At 39.2% G+C, this 19,959-nt stretch overlaps 1 protein-coding gene across 1 annotated transcript in view; it reads left to right on the forward strand.

Moving 5' to 3' along the window:
* Positions 1-2,257: 2,257 nt before the first annotated feature.
* LOC135206938 (CDGSH iron-sulfur domain-containing protein 1-like) overlaps positions 2,258-19,959 on the forward strand; it is a 75,159-nt gene continuing 57,457 nt past the window's right edge. The window contains exon 1 of the mRNA XM_064238447.1: positions 2,258-2,477. Within this exon, the coding sequence (XP_064094517.1) occupies positions 2,453-2,477 (25 nt within the window). The 5' untranslated portion in view covers positions 2,258-2,452. The remainder of the gene's footprint in view (positions 2,478-19,959) is intronic.

Consider the following 19,959-nt stretch of genomic DNA (forward strand, 5'->3'; position numbering starts at 1 on the left):
GACTTTACGTGACTTGCGAACCACGTCGAGAGTGAACTTCTATCACCAGAAATACACATCTCTGACTCCTCAAAGGAATGCCCGAGAATCAAACTCGCGATCACTGAGGTGGCAAGCCAAGACCATACCGATCACACCACTGATCCAAGATAAAAGCTGTACTGAACTGAATAAAGAATTTAGGTCAAAGGCCAAGCACTGGGATCTATGAGGTAACAGGAGGAAATCCACGCAGTTGCACTAAGCATAAATTGTTAGGAGAGGGTGGAAAGTAAGATGGAAGAAAGAGAATATGAAAAGAGGTACAGTAATAGGAAGGAAAGAGACGCAGCTAGAGGCCGAAAGTACCCAGGAAAGAACATTAAATATTGCCTACGGTGCACCGCATGAGGTGCACTGATGGCACTACCTCCAACGGGGAATACTACACACGTTTTATCAATTTTTGAAAAAGATATCTTTAAAAAGCTGGCTGCTATTAGCGGACATTAAAATAAAATAAACCAAACATGTGAGAAAACGCCCATTTCATGTGAACTATGATAATAATATATAAAATATATTCACGTATGTACACGAAGAGAGGATGAAGTGTGCTAAAATCTTCAGGACTGGGAATTGACAATATGATAAAGATATATATATATATATATATATATATATATATATATATATATATATTATATATATATATATATATATATACTATATGCGCGTGTTTAGTAAGCCGTCACATTCTTGGTAGAATATGCCAACCTGAAAAAAACAACTATTGTAAATTCGAAATTCTCGATTAACAGAAATATTCATATTCATTTGTAGTTAAAATTCGTCGTTGAGAGGTTCCCAGTTTTTAAACCAAAGAAGTGTTTGTTTTCAGTCATTTAATGTTAATGGTTTTGGTAAGAGGAAATTAGCGCCTCAGTGGTGTGGTCGGTATGGTGTTGGCGTACCACCTCGGTGGCCGCGAGGTCGATACTCGGGCATTCCATTGAGGTGTGAGAGATGTGTATTTCTGGTAATAGAAATTCACTCTCGACGTGTTTCGGAAGTCAAGTAAAGCCGTTCGTCCCGTTGCTGAATAACCCACTGGTTCCATGCAACGTAAAAACACCATACAAACAAGTAAGAGGAAATTCCCCATATGATAGTTCTGGAAGCGTAAAAGTGAATGAAATTCCTTGGCAGATACTGGAATAAAAGTTTTATGGACGATTAGAAAATCTCCAGTAATGTTAAGTAAAATTATAAAAAAAAAACTGTATTAAATATCTGATGCAAATTATTTGTATATTTGACAGTGAAGAGAGGTCAACAGCTACGAGCAACGATAGCTACTGCTAAAAGGAGATCAGTGGTTATTTTCTTTTATGATGTCAAAATTTGGTAGCATTATAAACTTATCTTTGGACTTTTTATAGCTCGACGTTTTCATGATAAAAACCTGATAAATATATGCCTAGAAATCAGCATTTCGTTATATATGTATATATATATATATATATAATATATATATATATATATATATATATATATATATATATATATAACCATTGTTTTTATAGGATACCTTTCCGTTGTTCTTGGCGCTAAGTAGAGGTTTCAGCTTTGTGGCTGGATTACCTCTTTCCTCACTAACCTATGGCAAAGAACCATCTGATAGTTCTTTGGGCTTTTATTTACTTTCTGATTATTCTTTTATACTACATCTCATTTGTGCTGGGACGATGCTTAGTACTGATAATATTACCATCCCGTGGTATACCACTATCAGCAAGGTACTATGGACTTTTATTATCAGTATATAGCGCACGCGGCTGTAACTTTGTTCGTATAATCATGACTTTTTTTCTTAACGTGATTTGATATATATATATAATATATATATATATATATATATATATATATATATATATATATATATTGGAAAGTAATTTTTAATTATGAAAATGTCTTTGTAGCCTACATACTACGTGTATCCAAATGTTTATCATTCACATTTTTTTTCTTTTGCAAGAGAGGACAACTTCCATATCTCTCGGCATGTATAAAACGAGAATACGATCTATTTTAACATTTATTACCGACAGCCTTTTTACATTCACCACTGAGACAAACCCTTCAGGGTATTGCATCACTGTAGCTGTGAAGAACGCAACCTCAGACACAGCTGAACTAATCATTAAACAGAAGGAAACTTATCTCGATTACTATTGGGTAGGACGTTGTGACGTCACTGACAGCCTTTCTTTCCGAACACCCTTTGCCTCACTCATCTCCCTCACACGCAATACCACCGCCGACCCTGCCTCCACTATCAAGTACCATCGACAAAAAACTCTGTAGATAACCTGAAATCGTTTCACGAATCTCGTGCAACTTGTTCTGATACACTCAAATTTTATATTTGCAACTCCGTCTTCCAACTGACCTTCTTTTCTCGAACTGCAAAATGGAATTCTACAGGAATCTTAAGGGTGAGCCATTCTGCTAAGAAATGAAGTTTTCGTTACTCGGCAAAAGCTAAACCAAGGCCTATTCTGGTGCGTTTGCCATTAGCTAAATTCAGTGTGGGTTGAAAGTTATACCTTAGTTTTGCTTAACCTTATATATCAAAGGGGATATATGCTATGTCATCTAAGGGTTATCGATCAGTTGAGTGTATAGGTGTTGACTGGGGTAGGCTACCAAGTTCTGAAAATCTATACAATCACATTCTTATCTCGGTTCTCCCCAATGCCCCTAAAATTTCATAGAGGATGCTAGGATGCATATGATGAGCGTTTTACATAATACCAATGTAAGAAATAAAATGCAAAACGCGTACCAACAAAATTGGATGTTTAGGACCAGCCCTAGACTAGCTTGCTCCAAGTTATGTCTACCAATAGGCAAACCTAAAACTTAACCAAAAATTACCTTGAACACATACCTTTAATGTTTGTTTAACTGTCTTACCTATTTTCTGTCCTTTTTCCCTGACTTAAAACTTAGGATAATTTATATGATAATAGCCCATTACACCATAGGCTTTTGATTTTGATGATTAGGTGGTCTATTTCATGTTTTTCTAGTCTGTCCTTTGTACTGCAACTTATGTTTTCCATTGACACTAACATAATGCAATTTAAGCGTTTCCTATTGCCAATAATACAATACAACTAAAGTGTTTCCCATTGCCAATAACATAATGCCTAGTATAAGCTAGGCTATCTTTTTATTTTGATAATGATGCATTACACAGTATTACTTACTACCTATGGCAAAAAATCACTAGTGTACTACTGGTTTTTTTGTCCGTGAATTTTAATGGAAATTTGAGATTTTCGAAATTTAATGGGAATTTGAGATTTTCCTCTGTGCAAGAACATTGGTAATTTGTAATCTTTTATATAGGGCTAGGTTTTATTTTTAAAATGATTGGTAAATAATTACTTGCCAATGACATGAACAACTTTTTTAAATATTAAACTTGACTCCAAATTTTAATGTAGTAACTGAATTTGCCTTGTCAGCAGTACAAATTCAGCTATCATAATAGTGAAGTACTAAGTATTTAAAAACACTGTTTAGAAATTTATACTTTCTGACAGCTTGTCTTGTGTTTTACACATTTTTTACTGTAAGTTAATACAAATTACTCATTTTTTTGGTTTCCTTAAAGCTTTATTCCGTATATCTACCAATTATGGAAAAATCTATGTAAGGTGAACATTTAGCTGGGTCAAACCAAAAATCAGTTGACTGAAACAACATGAATGGGCAAAAGTGCATATATCATTAATGATTATATAAGCATAAAGATGTGGCAAACCCAATTACAAGGCTATCTGCTAACCTCATGTAACTTCAAGCACCTTGCTGGTGGTCAAGTCATCCTAACCTGACCAAGAATGCTGTAAACTAGGTATTGTATACATGAATACTTCTTAACCTAACCAAGGATGACAGGCATTACCTGTTGGTAGGATTTCATCCTTGTCCATAGCTCCCAAAACCAACCACAATTATTCATCATATGTAAATACATGTGAAATACAGGAATGCATCCTAATCTAGCCTAAGGATGTCTGGTCCAACCATGGTAACCCTGCTCCCTACACCAATTATCTTGAAGTTACTGAACTGCTTAGCTTGGCTTGTTTCTACAAAAATAAACCCAAAATCAAAGGAATATTCCCATTGCCAAGTAACTTGGTTTTTAAAAGTTTCTAAATAAGGTACTTAATTAAAGGCAGGTAAGGTGTAGGTTTAACCACCTATCACTAATTGTTTCACTTATTTTCCTTCATTTACCATAGCAATTAGACACTGGATGAACTTTAGGGTGAAATACACATGAAAAGAAGTGTAAGGGTCTTTATGTTGCTCATAGCTTTGGATCCCTATGGTTTTTGTTTATTTCACAGGGACAAGAATTGCATTTGAGACTTGAAATGTGGAGAAACTTCTGGTTGGTCCCTGTCACAGTGGGTGAAGTATGGAACCAAGTGAGAGGAGGCCAAAAAAGTAATAACCAGCTTCTTCTGGGGTTAGGGAATGCCCTTGAGACTGGTACTTTCCAGCTCGTCTCCTTTTGGGTCTGTTCTTTGTAATTTTCTTGGTTTTGGGGAGAAATGCTTGGGCCTGAGGACACACTGTGTGTTCCATCTGCTTTTGGTATGTGTTTATTCCTGGTATGGGCAGTGACCATACACCTATGTTTTCACTTTTGATCCTGCACTGCTGTCCAGGTATCTCATTGTAGTCCTACAAGGTGTTGTGGCCTTCACTTGGTTTGCCTTGTTCCTTCTCTGGGGATAGATCTTGAATGACCCATCACCCACATTCTGTTACCGTTGGTACCATTTTACTGTGTTTAGTAACCACAGGATTGCTGTGTATCCCTGCCATGACAATGCTTTCTACTATAATATAATTTTGGAAATAAGGAGCAAAGTTTGAGCATGGGAAAGAAATATAAGCTAGCTCCCTCTATCTTCTTTTCTTCTTTGACTCCCATGTTCTCTTCTCTTTCAACTTCTTCACCTTCCCTGTCACCAGTTAACCTTTGATACCTCTGTACAAAGAAGGCCAGTCCCAGACTCTTGTGCTTCTCCACCTCCTTTCAAGAAGATGCATATTTTTCTTCTACAGTGGGGCCTCGTTATCCACGGGGGATAGGGCCCAGAACCCCCCGTGATAAGTAAATACCCGTGTTATCCTGATACCCCCCTCAAAAATTGCTTAAAACTGCCTACTTTAATAGTTAACCCACCCAAGACCACTATTCCAATGTTTATAACTACCTACTTTAGTTCAAACACCAAATATGTTATCAACTATCACCTAAAACTAAATTCAAGACAGTTTTAAAGTTATTGTACAAAATTAGCCTTAAAAAATAAATGTAGTATATGTACTACTGTACATATGTAGCCTACTAGCCTAGGGATTACAGCTAGAAGCCTACATACGCATGGTGGGCCTCTTTTTTTTTTACAAGGAAAGAGAGGATGAGTGGTAAGAGAACTATCAAAATTATGTAAATCATATGGGTACTCACCAACAATCTATGTTGATAAAAGATGGCGACGATTTTGCACTGCAATCCAGTAATATAATAACGATAATGCTACCAGCAGTATGCAGTGAAACATCTCTTCCCTTCGTCACAACACGTTAATATATTCCACGTAAAAACCTTCATCTGACCTTTAGGCGTCTTTCCCATAAGAGTAAAAGAATCAGGGCTTTTGGATGCCACATAACTCGTTTATATGGGTACAATTTAAAGAACGCGCCGCACACCACATTTCATAACAACAACAAACAAACCTTGGACAAACGTGAGTAGGCCAGTGTTGCCAACTGGGAATGGCAATTTCTTGCTAGATTTTGTTCCATAAAAGGCTAAAAAAAATCACTTACCGTATATACGTACTCGAATAACGTGCAATCTCCCATATCGTGCGACCCCCAAATTTTCACCAATAAACAGTGGTTTTGTGTTTTGTCATGTATCTCATGTATCATGCAAGTTCATAAGGTTGGTGGTTTAGCCTGCTAATGGCCGAGTCATTCAGATGTGTGCTGATGCTAGTCAAGTTACGGTAATTTTCTTATTAATCTCGAGAATTGAATAGAAAATCTCAAGATTAAAAAAAAATCCCAAGATAATAAAATAATTGTAAAAATAACACGCCTTGGAGTCCTTAATCATTCTCTCTCTCTCTCTCTCTCTCTCTCTCTCTCTCTCTCTCTCTCTCTCTCTCTCTCTCTCTCTCAGGAATAAATACGTACGTACTGTAATTTGAGTCTTTCACCAACGGGTATCAGTAAATGTGTAGACATTGTGTGCGTGTTTAAAAAAATGTGCAGTACACACACATTCCGATGTTTCGGTTTTTGGAATTTTTCAGATTTCGGAAATGTGAGGTCAGATGCATAATCAAACAAACACCACTACTGCAGCAAAAACATTTTTTCCCTTTATGTTTTTCATTATTGTTATTTATTAATTACAGTTTATTTAAATAAATATTAATATAATACTGTTAAATGAATGTGAGATAATTAAGATCACCTATAATAAAATAGTGGGACAATTAATACCATATGTTCACTAATAGGTATTATTTTCAAAACAAACATTCTGTAAAACACAAAAAATATATGTACATAACAATCAAAATATAATAATGTTTTGCAGTTCAACTTGTGAATTTTAACAATAAGTATGACTATATAATATATTTCACCATATCGATCTTGAAGTTGAAGAGTCGTAAAATTCTGAGGATGGTCCGGGAAAAGGATTTATACTTTGTGATTACGTATCGCTACAACACCATGTGGTATTTTCATACCACTATATTGATGACGCATCGCTACGACACACTGGTGTTTTTCATACCACTATACGTTAAAAGTTAAAATGATCATATTATATTTTTGTTTTCACGAAGGAATAATTATATAAAGAAAATTATTGAGTAATTTTTGCCGTCAGCAGTCAGAAAATCACGAACATGGTAACATTCAAACCTAGTGCCATCCATGGCATATGTCTATAAATAGAACAGAAGCAGAGGGCAGTCATTGGATAACAGATCTCCATGGCTACCAACCAACCAATCAGGTGTTAGTTATACTACTCTGTAATTTCTTAGAATGAACGTTTACACACACGAAGCTAACGATGATGTATGTGTTTTGCATACAGTACGTAGTTTTAGTTTTTATTAGTGTAAGTATTTTACTGATTTCATGAAGAATAGAATGATTCCTTCTCATTACTTTGAATACAAAATGGCTTGAAGATTCTTCCGCAAAAAGAAGAGAGAAAAAAAATTTCCTTAGAAGATGATACCTATTTACTAACGCGGTTGACATACCTTCAAAACAAAATTCAGCTCTTTAATCTCTGGAAAAATGTTAATCTATCCCGGCGACTAACAACAACAAAATTTTTGTTTGTTTTATCTTCCAAGTAGTACGTACGTAGTCCAGTGCACAGCTGTCGTCTGATCACTACTCATATGATTAACTTTGTATATAAAAGTATGTGTATATAACTGTTAACTTTGTATATAAAAGTATGTGTATATAACTGTATGTAGTATTTGTATACGATGTAAATATGTATAGCCTAGTATTTATGCATTATATTATTAAAGTGTTTGAATGATGCTAAAGTATTTCAATATTCGAGGAAACAGTAGTAAATTTCCCCACAATGAGTTTGGGTACATATGTATATCTAAGATGACTTAAATTATAAAAGCCTTTTATGTATAAGCCAGCTTTTGCAACAACACATATCTTACGAAAAATTACTTATGTGAAGATGGTTTTAGTAGTACAAATGATAGTTATTGTATCATTAAAAATATCAAAGTGAACGAAGTCGCAAAGTCGATTCTATGTCATGTTTTTCCTAAACGCGTTGACTTAAAGGAGAACGTTATTTTGGTTGTTTTATCACTGCCACAAACCCATAACAATGCAGTGTATGTATGATAATTCTAAACTATTATTCACTACCAAAATAACGATGATATTTTGTATTGAAAATTAATGTTACATATATTCCAAACATTATTACTACGTAGCATGAATAGTACTATAAATATTTCGAAAGATAATCTTGCTGTGAACGCTACCATAATTTGATTTTCATTTACGTACGTACATTTTGTCAGCTGGCTGGCCTCGCATAGACAAAATTGATTTCACTGATATGGAATTACTCCACGAATAGCCTTTTTATTATGAAGATATGACGACTTGAAGGAGAACGTTATTTTGGTTGTTTTTATCACTGCCACAAACCCATAACAATGCAGTGTATGTATGATAATTCTAAACTATTATTCACTACCAAAATAACGATGATAATTTTGTATTGAAAATTAATGTTACGTATATTCCAAACATTATTACTACGTAGCATGAATAGTACTATAAAAATTTCGAAAGATAATCTTGCTGTGAACGCTACCATAATTTGATTTTCATATACGTACGTACATTTTGTCAGCTGGCTGGCCTCGCATAGATAAAATTGATTTCACTGATATGGAATTACTCCACGAATAGCCTTTTTATTATGAAGATATGACGATAATATATAAGGTAAAAATGCTTTTATGTATTTCGTTTACGCTTCGTCGCCAATAACAAACAGCAATACTTACGATAATCTATGACAAATAGCGTTTGTATGACTTCATTGTTCAGAGAAGTTATATACGAATACTGCCAAAATAATAATGAAGTTCGAATTAATTTTAGCCTTAATGTTATTACTACTGTAATTACACTACCACTACTATTAAAATTTCTAAAAGTTTATCAAACAAAAAATGTCGCTTTGAACGCAACCGTATACATAAACCATTTTCGTACGTAAAGGTATATGCTTACATTTTGTGGCTGGCCACTCCGACGATAAGTTGAGTGCAATGATGTGGAATTATTCTTTGAATAGGCTATTTATTATGAAGATATGACTATAATATATATGGTAAGAATGGTTTTATTACCTTTATTGTCAGTTAATATCATAATGTGAATCTGTTTGGGTACGTTGGTGGTTATCGCACTGCAACTACGCTTAGCCTACCAATGAACGTCGTACATAAACCTTGAATAGGCTATTTATTTCGAAGATAGGACAATAATATATTAGGTGAGAATGGTTTTATTACCTTTATTGTCAGTTAATATCATTATGTGAGTCTTTAAATGAATGTTGGTAGTTATCGGACCACGGCCGAGGGTTAGCCTACCGAAAAACATCGCATACGCAACACAACAAACCCGTGATGCAGTGATTCATACCAGTGATGTAAAATGAGAAGCGGTCCAAGAAAAAACCCGTGATTAACTGGATCCGTGAATACTGATCCATGAATAAGCGATGCCCCACTGTATACCTTTCCTGTCTCCAGATGAGCAAAAGCATACAAGGGTCAAGAGTTCCTCCCTTCACAAGAAATCTTATATTCCCTTGATTGTGTGAACAGAAGGGCTGACTTTCCCAGCAGCTCCTGCTTATTTTGGTTCTGTAGAATCAGTTCATGAGATCCATAGGCACATTGCTAACCGCTAATCCTTTGGCACATTGCAAACTCCATGTTCTACCCAAAAGGATGACAAAAAAAGGCATATATCCCAACACATACAGCCGACACATAAACAGTGCACTCCCTTATTGTTCACTGGAACACCAGTTGCATGCTGCACTAAAATGGTTGAGTCATAATCCACTGTTCCTTTGGAGGGAAAGATTTTCTTTTTGTCCTAGGTACATTACACCTGCTGTTCCAGATCATAAGTAGCTCTATGATAAATATTCTCTGTTTTCCTTGGGAGATTTGTTGAGTATTTCATGAAACCAACACACCTCCAGTTTGTTAGCCATAATATGGTGTAGAACTCTGATTTCAGTGTGGAATCAGGCTATGTAATTGCTTGGTAAGACACTGAAATAAAAATGTATTTTTATAATAAAAGCAAATTTTATTTTATATTTAGCAAGCAATTACATAATCAGAGCCCACCCGCTCCACACAGGTGGGAGGTCTTTGGGCCAAAAATAAATTGGCGACACCTGGTCAGTCATACTTGCTAAGCCCGAAAGTGGGTGGATACCTGTCACCTGCACAAGCAATGGCTGCACCAATGCAAAGTTATAATTTATGGTCTCCCATGGTAGGGAACCTATTGCTATGTAATTGCTTTGTAGGTATAAAATGAAAATGACAAATTTTTTTAATCAATTATTATTTTTTATAGCTAACAAACCTTCGGTCTTAACAATAGGATGAACTTCTAGCTCATAAAAATACACATTTCTTCTTTTTTACATTTAAAACTCTGATTACAATTTTGCCAGTAAAAATTGAATTTAAAACTTCAAGCTTTCTTCTTTTAAACTTAAAAAAAATGATTGCAATTGTATAGCATATATTTTTCACTTTGATGTTTGATTACAATTTTGTTATGCTTTTTTGTCCTTAAAATTCTGTCATATTACACTCACTGTGTATAAAAAATATGTCAAGGTTGGAATAATAGGCAAGATCTGGAAATATTTCACAACTTCACATGCAGTTGTGAAGTTTTCAAAAGCTAAATAGCAACCTAATTATTATAGCAGAAGATCAGTGTTACACTAAAAATAAGGAAAAGAAACTGAATTCATGTGCTGTAAAAAAACAAGACTTCACAAAGAATGTTGAAGAAGTGAAAGAAACCATAGGAACAAGAACAGTGGTTTTGTGTGTGCAGCAGTGATATTCACACACTTATGACTTAAATATGCAAGTTATTATTCACTTTCCTTTTACACCAAAAAAAATTAATAAAAATGCTAAAATAACCATGATTTATTAATATTGGATTTTATTTTGGATAAGTTAATACTACATCATATTATTAAGGTATGAAAATATATACAGTAAAATATATAGCATAAAAATATGGAAAGCATGATTTCAGGGATAGTACATCTTAATTTACCCCAGGGTGCTAGGTTCTACCTGCCTAGTGGGGACTTTGCTTATAAAAACAATTTTACAGATGTTACTTAAACAATTTTACAGATTTTACTCATTTACCCTATGGGCTTCTTATTCTTTGTTAGATAATTTCATTAAAAAATCTCTTATTTCATATAAGTAATTTACCAAGTAATTACATTGACCAAGAAATTACATTGCCATTTAGTCCCTACTATCGCAGCAGCTTAAGTTTACACATTTGTGGTAGCGCTCTTTTTTTTCTAGGTAACTGGACCAGCCCACTTTTGGTTAAGAGTAGGTACAAACCATCTGAAGAGCTCAATTCGTTCCTGCCACTCTGCGACTTAACAATCACAGATTGGTTGGGAGTTCTGTCTTGTACAGACAAGGCAATTAGGGTTGGTGACATGAACTGGCTGCCCTCTTTTCATTTGGCTACTGAAGAAGACACCAACAAAGGGGTGATGCCTTCAAAAAGATTCTCCTGGTTATCGGTGGGCTCAGTTAAAGGCAATCCAGTTTTAGTGCCATAAAATTGACGATTTACAACACCACAACATGCTGAGTTCTGGTTATTGGTGCCATAAAACGGCAATAATAGTGTTATGGCGCCATAACATACCACCTAAAGGAGGCGCCATTAACCAATTATTGGTGCCATTAACCGGACATCAACGGCATAAATCACCAAGTTTCAATTCATGGTAGTTTTTGTTTATCAACACTACCGAGAATGGAAACCCCACAGAGAACTGAAGACTGCCTGCAGTAGTCTTTTTCCTAGAGTTACTGTCAAGAGTATAGGCAGTTCCCGGTTATTGGCAGGGGTTCCATTCTCCGCTGGGTGCTGATAAGCGAAAATTGCCATTAACCGAAACTTGGTGATTAATGGCGCCAATAACCTGTCAGGTATGTTACAGCGCCATAACAATTATTGGCACCGTAGATCTGTGTTTGCATCACATTATTTAAGAGATGTAGAAATTGTGTATGGAAACTGTAGTTTCAAACATCTAACTCACCTGGTAGTTATATATATAGCTTACGTCCCTGACGTCACGGCAGAATTTCAAAACTCGCGGCAATCGCCGATTGGGTAGTCAGGTGCACCACCTGTGCGCCCTCTACCAGGTACGTAGCACCATACCAACTATTCCTCAGATCTTCCCTGCCGCCGCTACGGTGACATCGTTGGAACTTCGCTCGTTATAGCCCGTGTCTTTTGCAGTATTATTTGGTGAAGTACACTTTGGCTTTGGCTTTCGCTTGATTGGATTTTGATTTCGTTTCGATATTGTTGGTTTGACCTTTGCTTGTTTGATCTCTCTTTTTGATTTCTCATCATGTCTGATTCTGCTTCAAGTTTGAGAATGTGTGTGAAAGGTTGCAAGACTAGACTTGCTAAATCCTCTTTAGATCCTCATTCTATTTGTAGTAAATGCAGAGGAAAAGTTTGTGAGATAGGTGATAGATGTGATGAATGTGTGGGCTTGCCTGAGACTGAATGGATTGAATATTACCGCTATGTGCGTAAATTAGAGAAGGATAGGATAAGGAGAGCGAAGAAGACCTTGTCTCGCTCCTCCATAGACAGTCAAGGAATAGATAGTTCTCTATCCCTCGATAATCCTATTGATCCTCCTCCTGTTGTATCATTACCAAATCCAGTTTCAGAAACAGGTAAAAGTCCATCATTACAGGACATGATGACGGCCATTCAAGCCCTTGGTCAACGGGTAGAATCCCTGGCACAAGACAGGGATAAATTATGGTCTAATATGAGAGATATTAAAGTGAATAGTGAAATTAGTGCAAGTGCAGTGGAGGGTGCGGCCGCGGACTTGTCGTGCTCCTAGTCCTAGACCTCTTCCAAGCTCACCAACCCCTGTGAGAAAGGAAAGTCGACCGACGAAGGAGGCGAGAGGTTTTAGCTCCCGAGGCGGTCGTCCCCTCGAGCGTACCTGTAGACGATCCCCAGGACGCTCACCCTCGCTATAGGAAAGGCGAGGTTAATGTGTTTTCTTCGTCTTCTGACGACGCAGTACCCAGACGGGGCTGGCGTCAGACTTCTAATCCAGACCCATTAAAAGGAAATCCCAGGACGCCGAGCGTCTTGATACTGGACGCCAGGACGATATACGTCAAGAGCGTCCAGGATGTAGTCATTGGAGCAGCCCCGAGCGCTTCCCTTCAGGTTCCGATATTTGCTCTCCTACCAAATTAAGACGTAAGACGTCGCACAGGCGACCATCGTCTTTGGTAGGAGGCAAGGAAATATTGGAAAGGGGGAAACCTTCGGTGCAAACTGCAACTCCGGATCGTTTCTCTTTCGATTCCGATGCTTGCTCTCCTGCCAAATCAAGACGCATGATGTCGCACAAGCGGCCGTCGTCTTTGGCAGGAAGTAAGGAAGGATCGGACGAAGGAGACTTTCGGTGCGTGCGTACAACTCCATGTTCGCTGTTCCGTTTCGTCTCCGATGTTTGCTCTCCTACCACCAATATAACACGTAAGATTAACCGTCAACAGTGGTCAGGCCGTCGTCTTTGGTAGGACGGTAGTGAAAGGAAGCAATCGGTACGATTGGATGCCTTTCAGTGCATGCTCCTGCTCCTCCTTCGGATTGGCGTTCTTCAGGCCTTTCATCTCAAGACGAACAGAATGAAGAGAGAGAGATTGACTTTGCAACTTCTCTAGTCTGTTCCCAGCAGCAAGAAGCTCCACAGTTTTCCGTACTGCAAGATTTTAAGCAGAAACTCTCCTCTCTTATGCAGTCATATCAACCTGCTACTCTTACTGTTAAACGCCAGGACGAAAAACGTTTTTAAAGCACGACGACAGGACGAAAAATGTCTTGAAACAAGACGCCAGGATGAAAAACATCTTGAAGCAAGACAGCAGGACGATAAGCGTCTTGAAGCAAGACGCCAGGATGAAAGAAGTCTTGAAGGAAGACACCAGGACGACAAAAACGTCTTGAAGCAAGACGCCGGGAGGACGAAAAACGTCTTGAAGCAAGACGCAAGGACGAAAAAACGTCTTGAAGCAAGACGCCAGGACGAAAAACGTCTTGAAGCAAGACGCCAGGACGAAAATCGTCATGAGACAGGACGCCAGGACACCAGGCATCAAGGTACTGGACGACAAGACTCCAGGCATCAAGAAACTGGACAGCAGGATGCACAAACGCAACATGACATCGCTACATCATTGTGTCTCAATCAAAGAAAGGAATGAAGACATCCCCCACCCCCCTTCTCCTTTTGATCAGATGCAAGTCGTTTCCGAGGAAGAATATCAAACAGATCTACAACCTTCAGCAGAATCTTAAAAGGCTTATGAAAGTTTTTGCGGAACTTTTTCCAGAAAGTTTTTGTTGCCAGCTGCCCCTCGTTCTCCACCTTCAAGAGTTTCACTTTAGGAAGGCTTCTAAAGAAATCCGACTTTACGAAGATGGTATTATCGCGCTCTTCTTGAAAAGAGCCTTGAAATTAATGAAGGAATGGATGGACTCTAAGAAAGACCAGGGAAAAACAGCTTTCTCATTTCCTCCGGCCAGATTAGCTTCCAGATCCAGCATCTGGTACGACACTGGAGAAGTCCTAGGTTTGGGAGTTCCAGCTTCTTCCCATGGGGACTTCTCTAGTCTTGTGGACTCTCTCGTCGGAGGCGGCCATGGGGAAGACGAAGTGTTTTGGTCTCCTCTGAAATGGACCACCTCCTCAAAGGGATTTTTAGAGCCCTTCGAAGTCTTTAACTTCCTAGACTGGACTCTGGCTTCGTTGGGAAAGAAAATTGAAACTTGAAGTCTACCAAAACGGAAGAACTCGTTCACCTTATGGTCATGCATTGACAAAGCGCTTCGAGGACGGGTCGAACGAGCTAGCAGCCCTTTTCTCAGCTGGAATCTTGAAGAAAAGGGCCCAATTTTGTTCTTTTCTTTCGAGTGAGTAACGCTCACTCAGAGAGCGGAACTGCTTTTCGCTCCCCTTTCGACTCATCTTTTTCCGCATAGTTTGGTAAAAGAAGTATCCTCAGCTCTGACTCAAAAAGCGACACAAGATCTGATGACTAAAGCAGCAAGGAGAGTTGTTCCGTCAAGTTTTTGCAGGACAGAAACTTAAAGAAACACTCCTCTACCACGTAGTTCTCGGCCCTTTCGAGGTAGATCCCTCAGGAGAGGGAATACAAGACCTATTACAAAAAAACTCCAAGAAAAGAGGCTTCAGAGGAGGAAGTAAATAAAGTCTGACAAAGTTCTTCTTCAGACAGTGTAGGAGCCAGACTCAAAAATTTCTGGCAAACATGGGAGAAAAAGGGAGCAGATCCTTGGTCTATTCAGCTTCTCAAAGAAGGATACAAGATCCCTTTCTGGAAAAAACCCCCCTTAGCAGAAAGACCGATTGATCTGTCAGCCAAGTACAGAGAGGAGTCCAAGACTCTAGCGATACAACAAGAGGTTTCTATGCTAATTCAGAAGGAAGCAATAGAAAGAGTTCAGAACCTGGAATCTCCGGGGTTTTACAATCGATTATTCCTGGTCCCCAAGAACTCGGGCGGATGGAGACCGATTTTGGACGTGAGTTCCCTGAATTTTTTTCGTGAAGAAAACAAATTCACTATGGAGACAACGAAATCAGTTCTTGCTGCAGTCAGACGAGACGACTGGATGGTTTCGTTGGATCTCCAGGATGCTTATTTTCACGTCCCGATCCACCCAAACTCCAGAAAGTACCTAAGATTTGTTTACAAGACAGAAACATTTCAATTCCGAGCTCTTTGTTTCGGTCTAAATACCGCACCTCAAATTTTCACAAAACTTATGAGCAACGTAGCAGCAATGCTACACAAGAAACGCATCAGAGCCTCATTGTATCTGGAACGATTGGCTCCTCAGAGCCCATTCCTACGTCGACTGTCTGGAGAATCTTCAGAAAACAATTCGATTATCAGAAGACCTAGGCCTTCTGATAAACCACCAGAAATCCCAACTGATCCCATCCCAGGAAACTCTGTACTTGGGGATGAGGATTCAGAGTCAGGTTTTTCGGGCTTTTTCCGTCCACATTGAGAACGGAACAAGCTTTAGAGAAAATAAGAAACTTCCTAAGAAACAGAAGTGCTCTGCGAGGGGAATGGATGAGTCTGCTGGGGACCTTTTCCTCGCTAGAACAGTTTGTCTCCTTGGGAAGACTGAACCTACGCCCTCTGCAGTTTCATCTAAATCAGCATTGGGACAAGAAGAAGACACTAGAGTCAATGTGTATTTCCCGTTTCGAACGACATGAAACACTATCTACAGTGGTGGAACGATCCCGTCAAGCTCCAGGAAGGCCTCTCCCTAGAGCAGAGGAACCCAGACCTAGTGTTGTTTTCCGACGCCTCGGACTCGGGCTGGGGGGGAGCAACAACTGGGGAAGTTAGAAGTCTCGGGCTTCTGGAACAAGGAGCAAGTAAAGTTCCACATCAATCTGAAAGAATTGACTGCAGTTTCCTAGCTCTCAAGGAATAGAGAGCGTAGTCCGGAACAAAGTGGTACAGGTCAACTCCGACAACACAACGGCGTTGGCCTACATCAGCAAACAAGGCGGGACTCACTCAGTCTCTCTGTACAGAGCAGCAAGAGAACTGCTCCTCTGGACAAAAGGAAAAAACGTGATTCTGGTAACACGCTTCATTCAGGGAGAAAAGAATGTGAGAGCAGACATCCTGAGCCAGAAAACATCAAGGTCTTGACAACAGAATGGACTCTCCATCAGGAAGTTTGCAAGAGTCTATGGCGAATCTGGGGGCGCCCTTGCATAGATCTCTTTGCAACAGCGCAGACAAGACGGATGGAGACTTACTGTTCTCCAGTCCTAGACCCCGAAGCAATTCACATAGATGCGTTCCTTTCTGAATTGGACACATCTAGACGTGTACGCTTTCCCCCATTCAAAGTGGTACACATAGTGTTACAAAAGTTTGTGGCTCACGAAGGAACCAGGATGACTCTAGTGGCACCCTTCTGGCCGACAAGAGAATGGTTCACAGAGGTACTGGAATGGATGGTGGACACCCCAAGAAGCTTCCGTTAAGAGTAGATCTACTCAAACAGGCCCGCCCCCACTTGGAAAGGTATTCACCAAAACCTCCAAGCTCTTCAGCTAACTGCCTTCAGACTATCGAAAAAACTCACAAGAGCTAGAGGATTTTCGATTGGGAGGCAGCGAGTTGCAATTGGCAAGAGCAAGGAGTCTTCAACCATTAAGGTATACCAATCGAAGTGGGAGACTTTTAGAGGATGGTGCAGGGACAACTCTATTTCCTCTTCCAGTACCTCTGTGACTCAGATAGCAGATTTTCTCTATACCTCAAGAAGAGACGTAACTTTTCTGCTTCTACTATCAAGGGTTATAGGAGCATGCTAGCAGCTGTCTTCAGGCATAGAAACCTTAATCTATCTGATAATAAGGATCTACAAGATCTTCTTAGATCCTTCGAGACAACTAAGGAAAGAATACAATCCTCAACATCTTGGAATTTGGATGTAGTCCTCAAGTTTCTCATGAGTGACAGGTTCGAACCCTTACAGGAAACATCCCTTAAGGACCTCACCATGAAACTCTCTTCCTGATTAGCCTAGCAACAGCAAAGAGGGTCAGCGAAATCCATGCCTTCAGCAAAACTGTAGGTTTCAGACAGGGCAAAGCCATCTGCTCGCTACAGTTGGGATTCCTAGCCAAAACGAACGCCCCTCTCAACCCTGGCCCAAGTCATTCGAAATTCCGAACCTCTCGGATCTCACGGGTGAGGAAGTAGAGAGAGTTCTTTGTCCGGTAAGGTCTCTGAGGCATTACTTGGAGAGAAACGAGACAATTACGTGGCACTTCAGAAGGGCTTTGGTGTTCGGTCAAGAAAACCCTCCCTCTCTCAAATGTCGAAGAATGCGCTATCCTTTTTTTATAAGGCAATTAATTAGGGAAGCGCATTCAGCATGTACTGAAGCAGATATGAAGCTACTTAAAGTTAAGATCACGAGGTTAGAGCTGTAGCAACCTACGTAGCATTAAACAACAAAATAGATCTCTTCAGAATATCCTGGACGCAACATTCTGGAGGAGCAAGTCAGTTTTTGCGTCGCACTATCTTACGCAAAGTGCAAACTTTGTATGAAGACTGCTACACACTGGGTCCGTTTGTAGCAGCTCTTTCAGTAGTGGGAAAAGGGTCTACCCCTTAAAACCATAATCCAATACTCTTTTTTCTTCTCTTGGAACTATTGAAAAGTTATGGTTGTTTGGGGAGACTGGATGCAGTCTTCCACAATCATTGATCTTTAGTCAGGTGATCAACTTGTTCCTTAGTAGTGCCCGGAACAAGAGTATTGTAGGGAGTCTAGTCACATAGAGTTTGACCGGTTGACAGTCTCCAAGAGGTCTTCAGCCCCCGAGGGTGGATCGCTGGACCTCATAAGGAAAGCAGACACAATGAGACAGGATATCATTAAAGTCAGCTTCCTTAACAGGTACGAACCCGTAAGTTTGTTTTTATTAACACTTATGTCAATTCCAACGATGATAGCTGTTTCTGACCCTCCACCAAAGGTGTTAATCAGCTATATATATAACTACCAGGTGAGTTAGATGTTTGAAAATGTTATTTTCATGATAAAATAAATTTTTGAACATACTCACCTGGTAGTTATATATAATTAAATTCCCACCTCCTCCCTCTAGAACTATGGGCATGGAAGATTCTGAGGAATAGTTGGTTATGGTGCTACGTACCCTGGTAGAGGGCGCACAGGTGGTGCACCTGACTACCCAATCGGCGATTGCCGCGAGTTTTGAAATTCTGCCGTGACGTCAGGGACGTAAGCTATATATATAACTACCAGGTGAGTATGTTCAAAAATTTATTTTATCATGAAAATAACATTTCGTTAGGACCGTTTTTCACAGCTGGCATGGTACTGGGTGAGGAAAGATAGGAGTATAGCTTCTATTTATCTATCTCCTCCCCTTGGCTCAGGTGATTGAGTTATGGGAAGTATGGGAGTACAGTATACCTGGAGAACCCACCATTCATTTTCTCTACATTTGTTTGTTTGTGGGTTGGAAGGTGTAGGTCACAGATATCTCTAGTTAGTTTTTATTGTGTGCCCAAGGCAAGGGCTTTTTTTTATGCTTTGGCGACCACCGGAGTACTCCTTGGTTGTAAAGACCCCACTATGTAGAGGCGGCTCTCAGCTTTACTGCTGCGCCACTGCAGGCTGAGATGAGCAACGACCAGAGGAGTATTCTCCTGCTGTAGCTCTTTCACCAGGTAAGGTTACAAACAAGCATTTCACTAATGCTGGCTAACTTTCTCGTATTGCAAATTCCTCTGTGTTACAAGTATTTTTTAATAGTTTTTGGTCCATGTTTCCAGCCCCTGTCGTAGGAATCAACTATATAATTACTGTACTTGGTAAGTTACATATATAAAAATTACATTTTGTTCATGAAACTTACCTGTCAGATATATATATATAGCTGTATTTCTGACGTCCCGACAGAATTTCAAAACTCGCGGCACACGTAGTGGGCGGCCAGGTGGTAGTACCCATTCCCGCCGCTGGGAGGCGGATATCAGGAACCATTCCCATTTTCTGTTCATATTTTTTCTGTCGCCGGTGCTGGAAACAACTGTTTACAGTACCTCCGTCTAGGATTTTTGATTTATCTCGCTTTAAATTATCTGGATTGACTTTTGGTATCGACTTCTGGATTGTTGGATTGGCACGCGTAATAGTGGATTGGTTTTTGATTTTGGATTGGCTTTTCTGTGTACATGATGTCGGGATCAAGTACTGGAAGTTTCAGTGTGTGTGTGAGGAGTGAATGTAAGGTGAGGTTCTTTTTAACCTTTCAGTTGATCCTCACACAGTTGTATGAATGCAGGGGGCATGTTTGCTTGGTTGATGATC

This window comes from Macrobrachium nipponense, chromosome 31 (genome assembly GCF_015104395.2).
Source record: "Macrobrachium nipponense isolate FS-2020 chromosome 31, ASM1510439v2, whole genome shotgun sequence".
Taxonomy (NCBI): Eukaryota; Metazoa; Arthropoda; class Malacostraca; order Decapoda; family Palaemonidae; genus Macrobrachium; species Macrobrachium nipponense.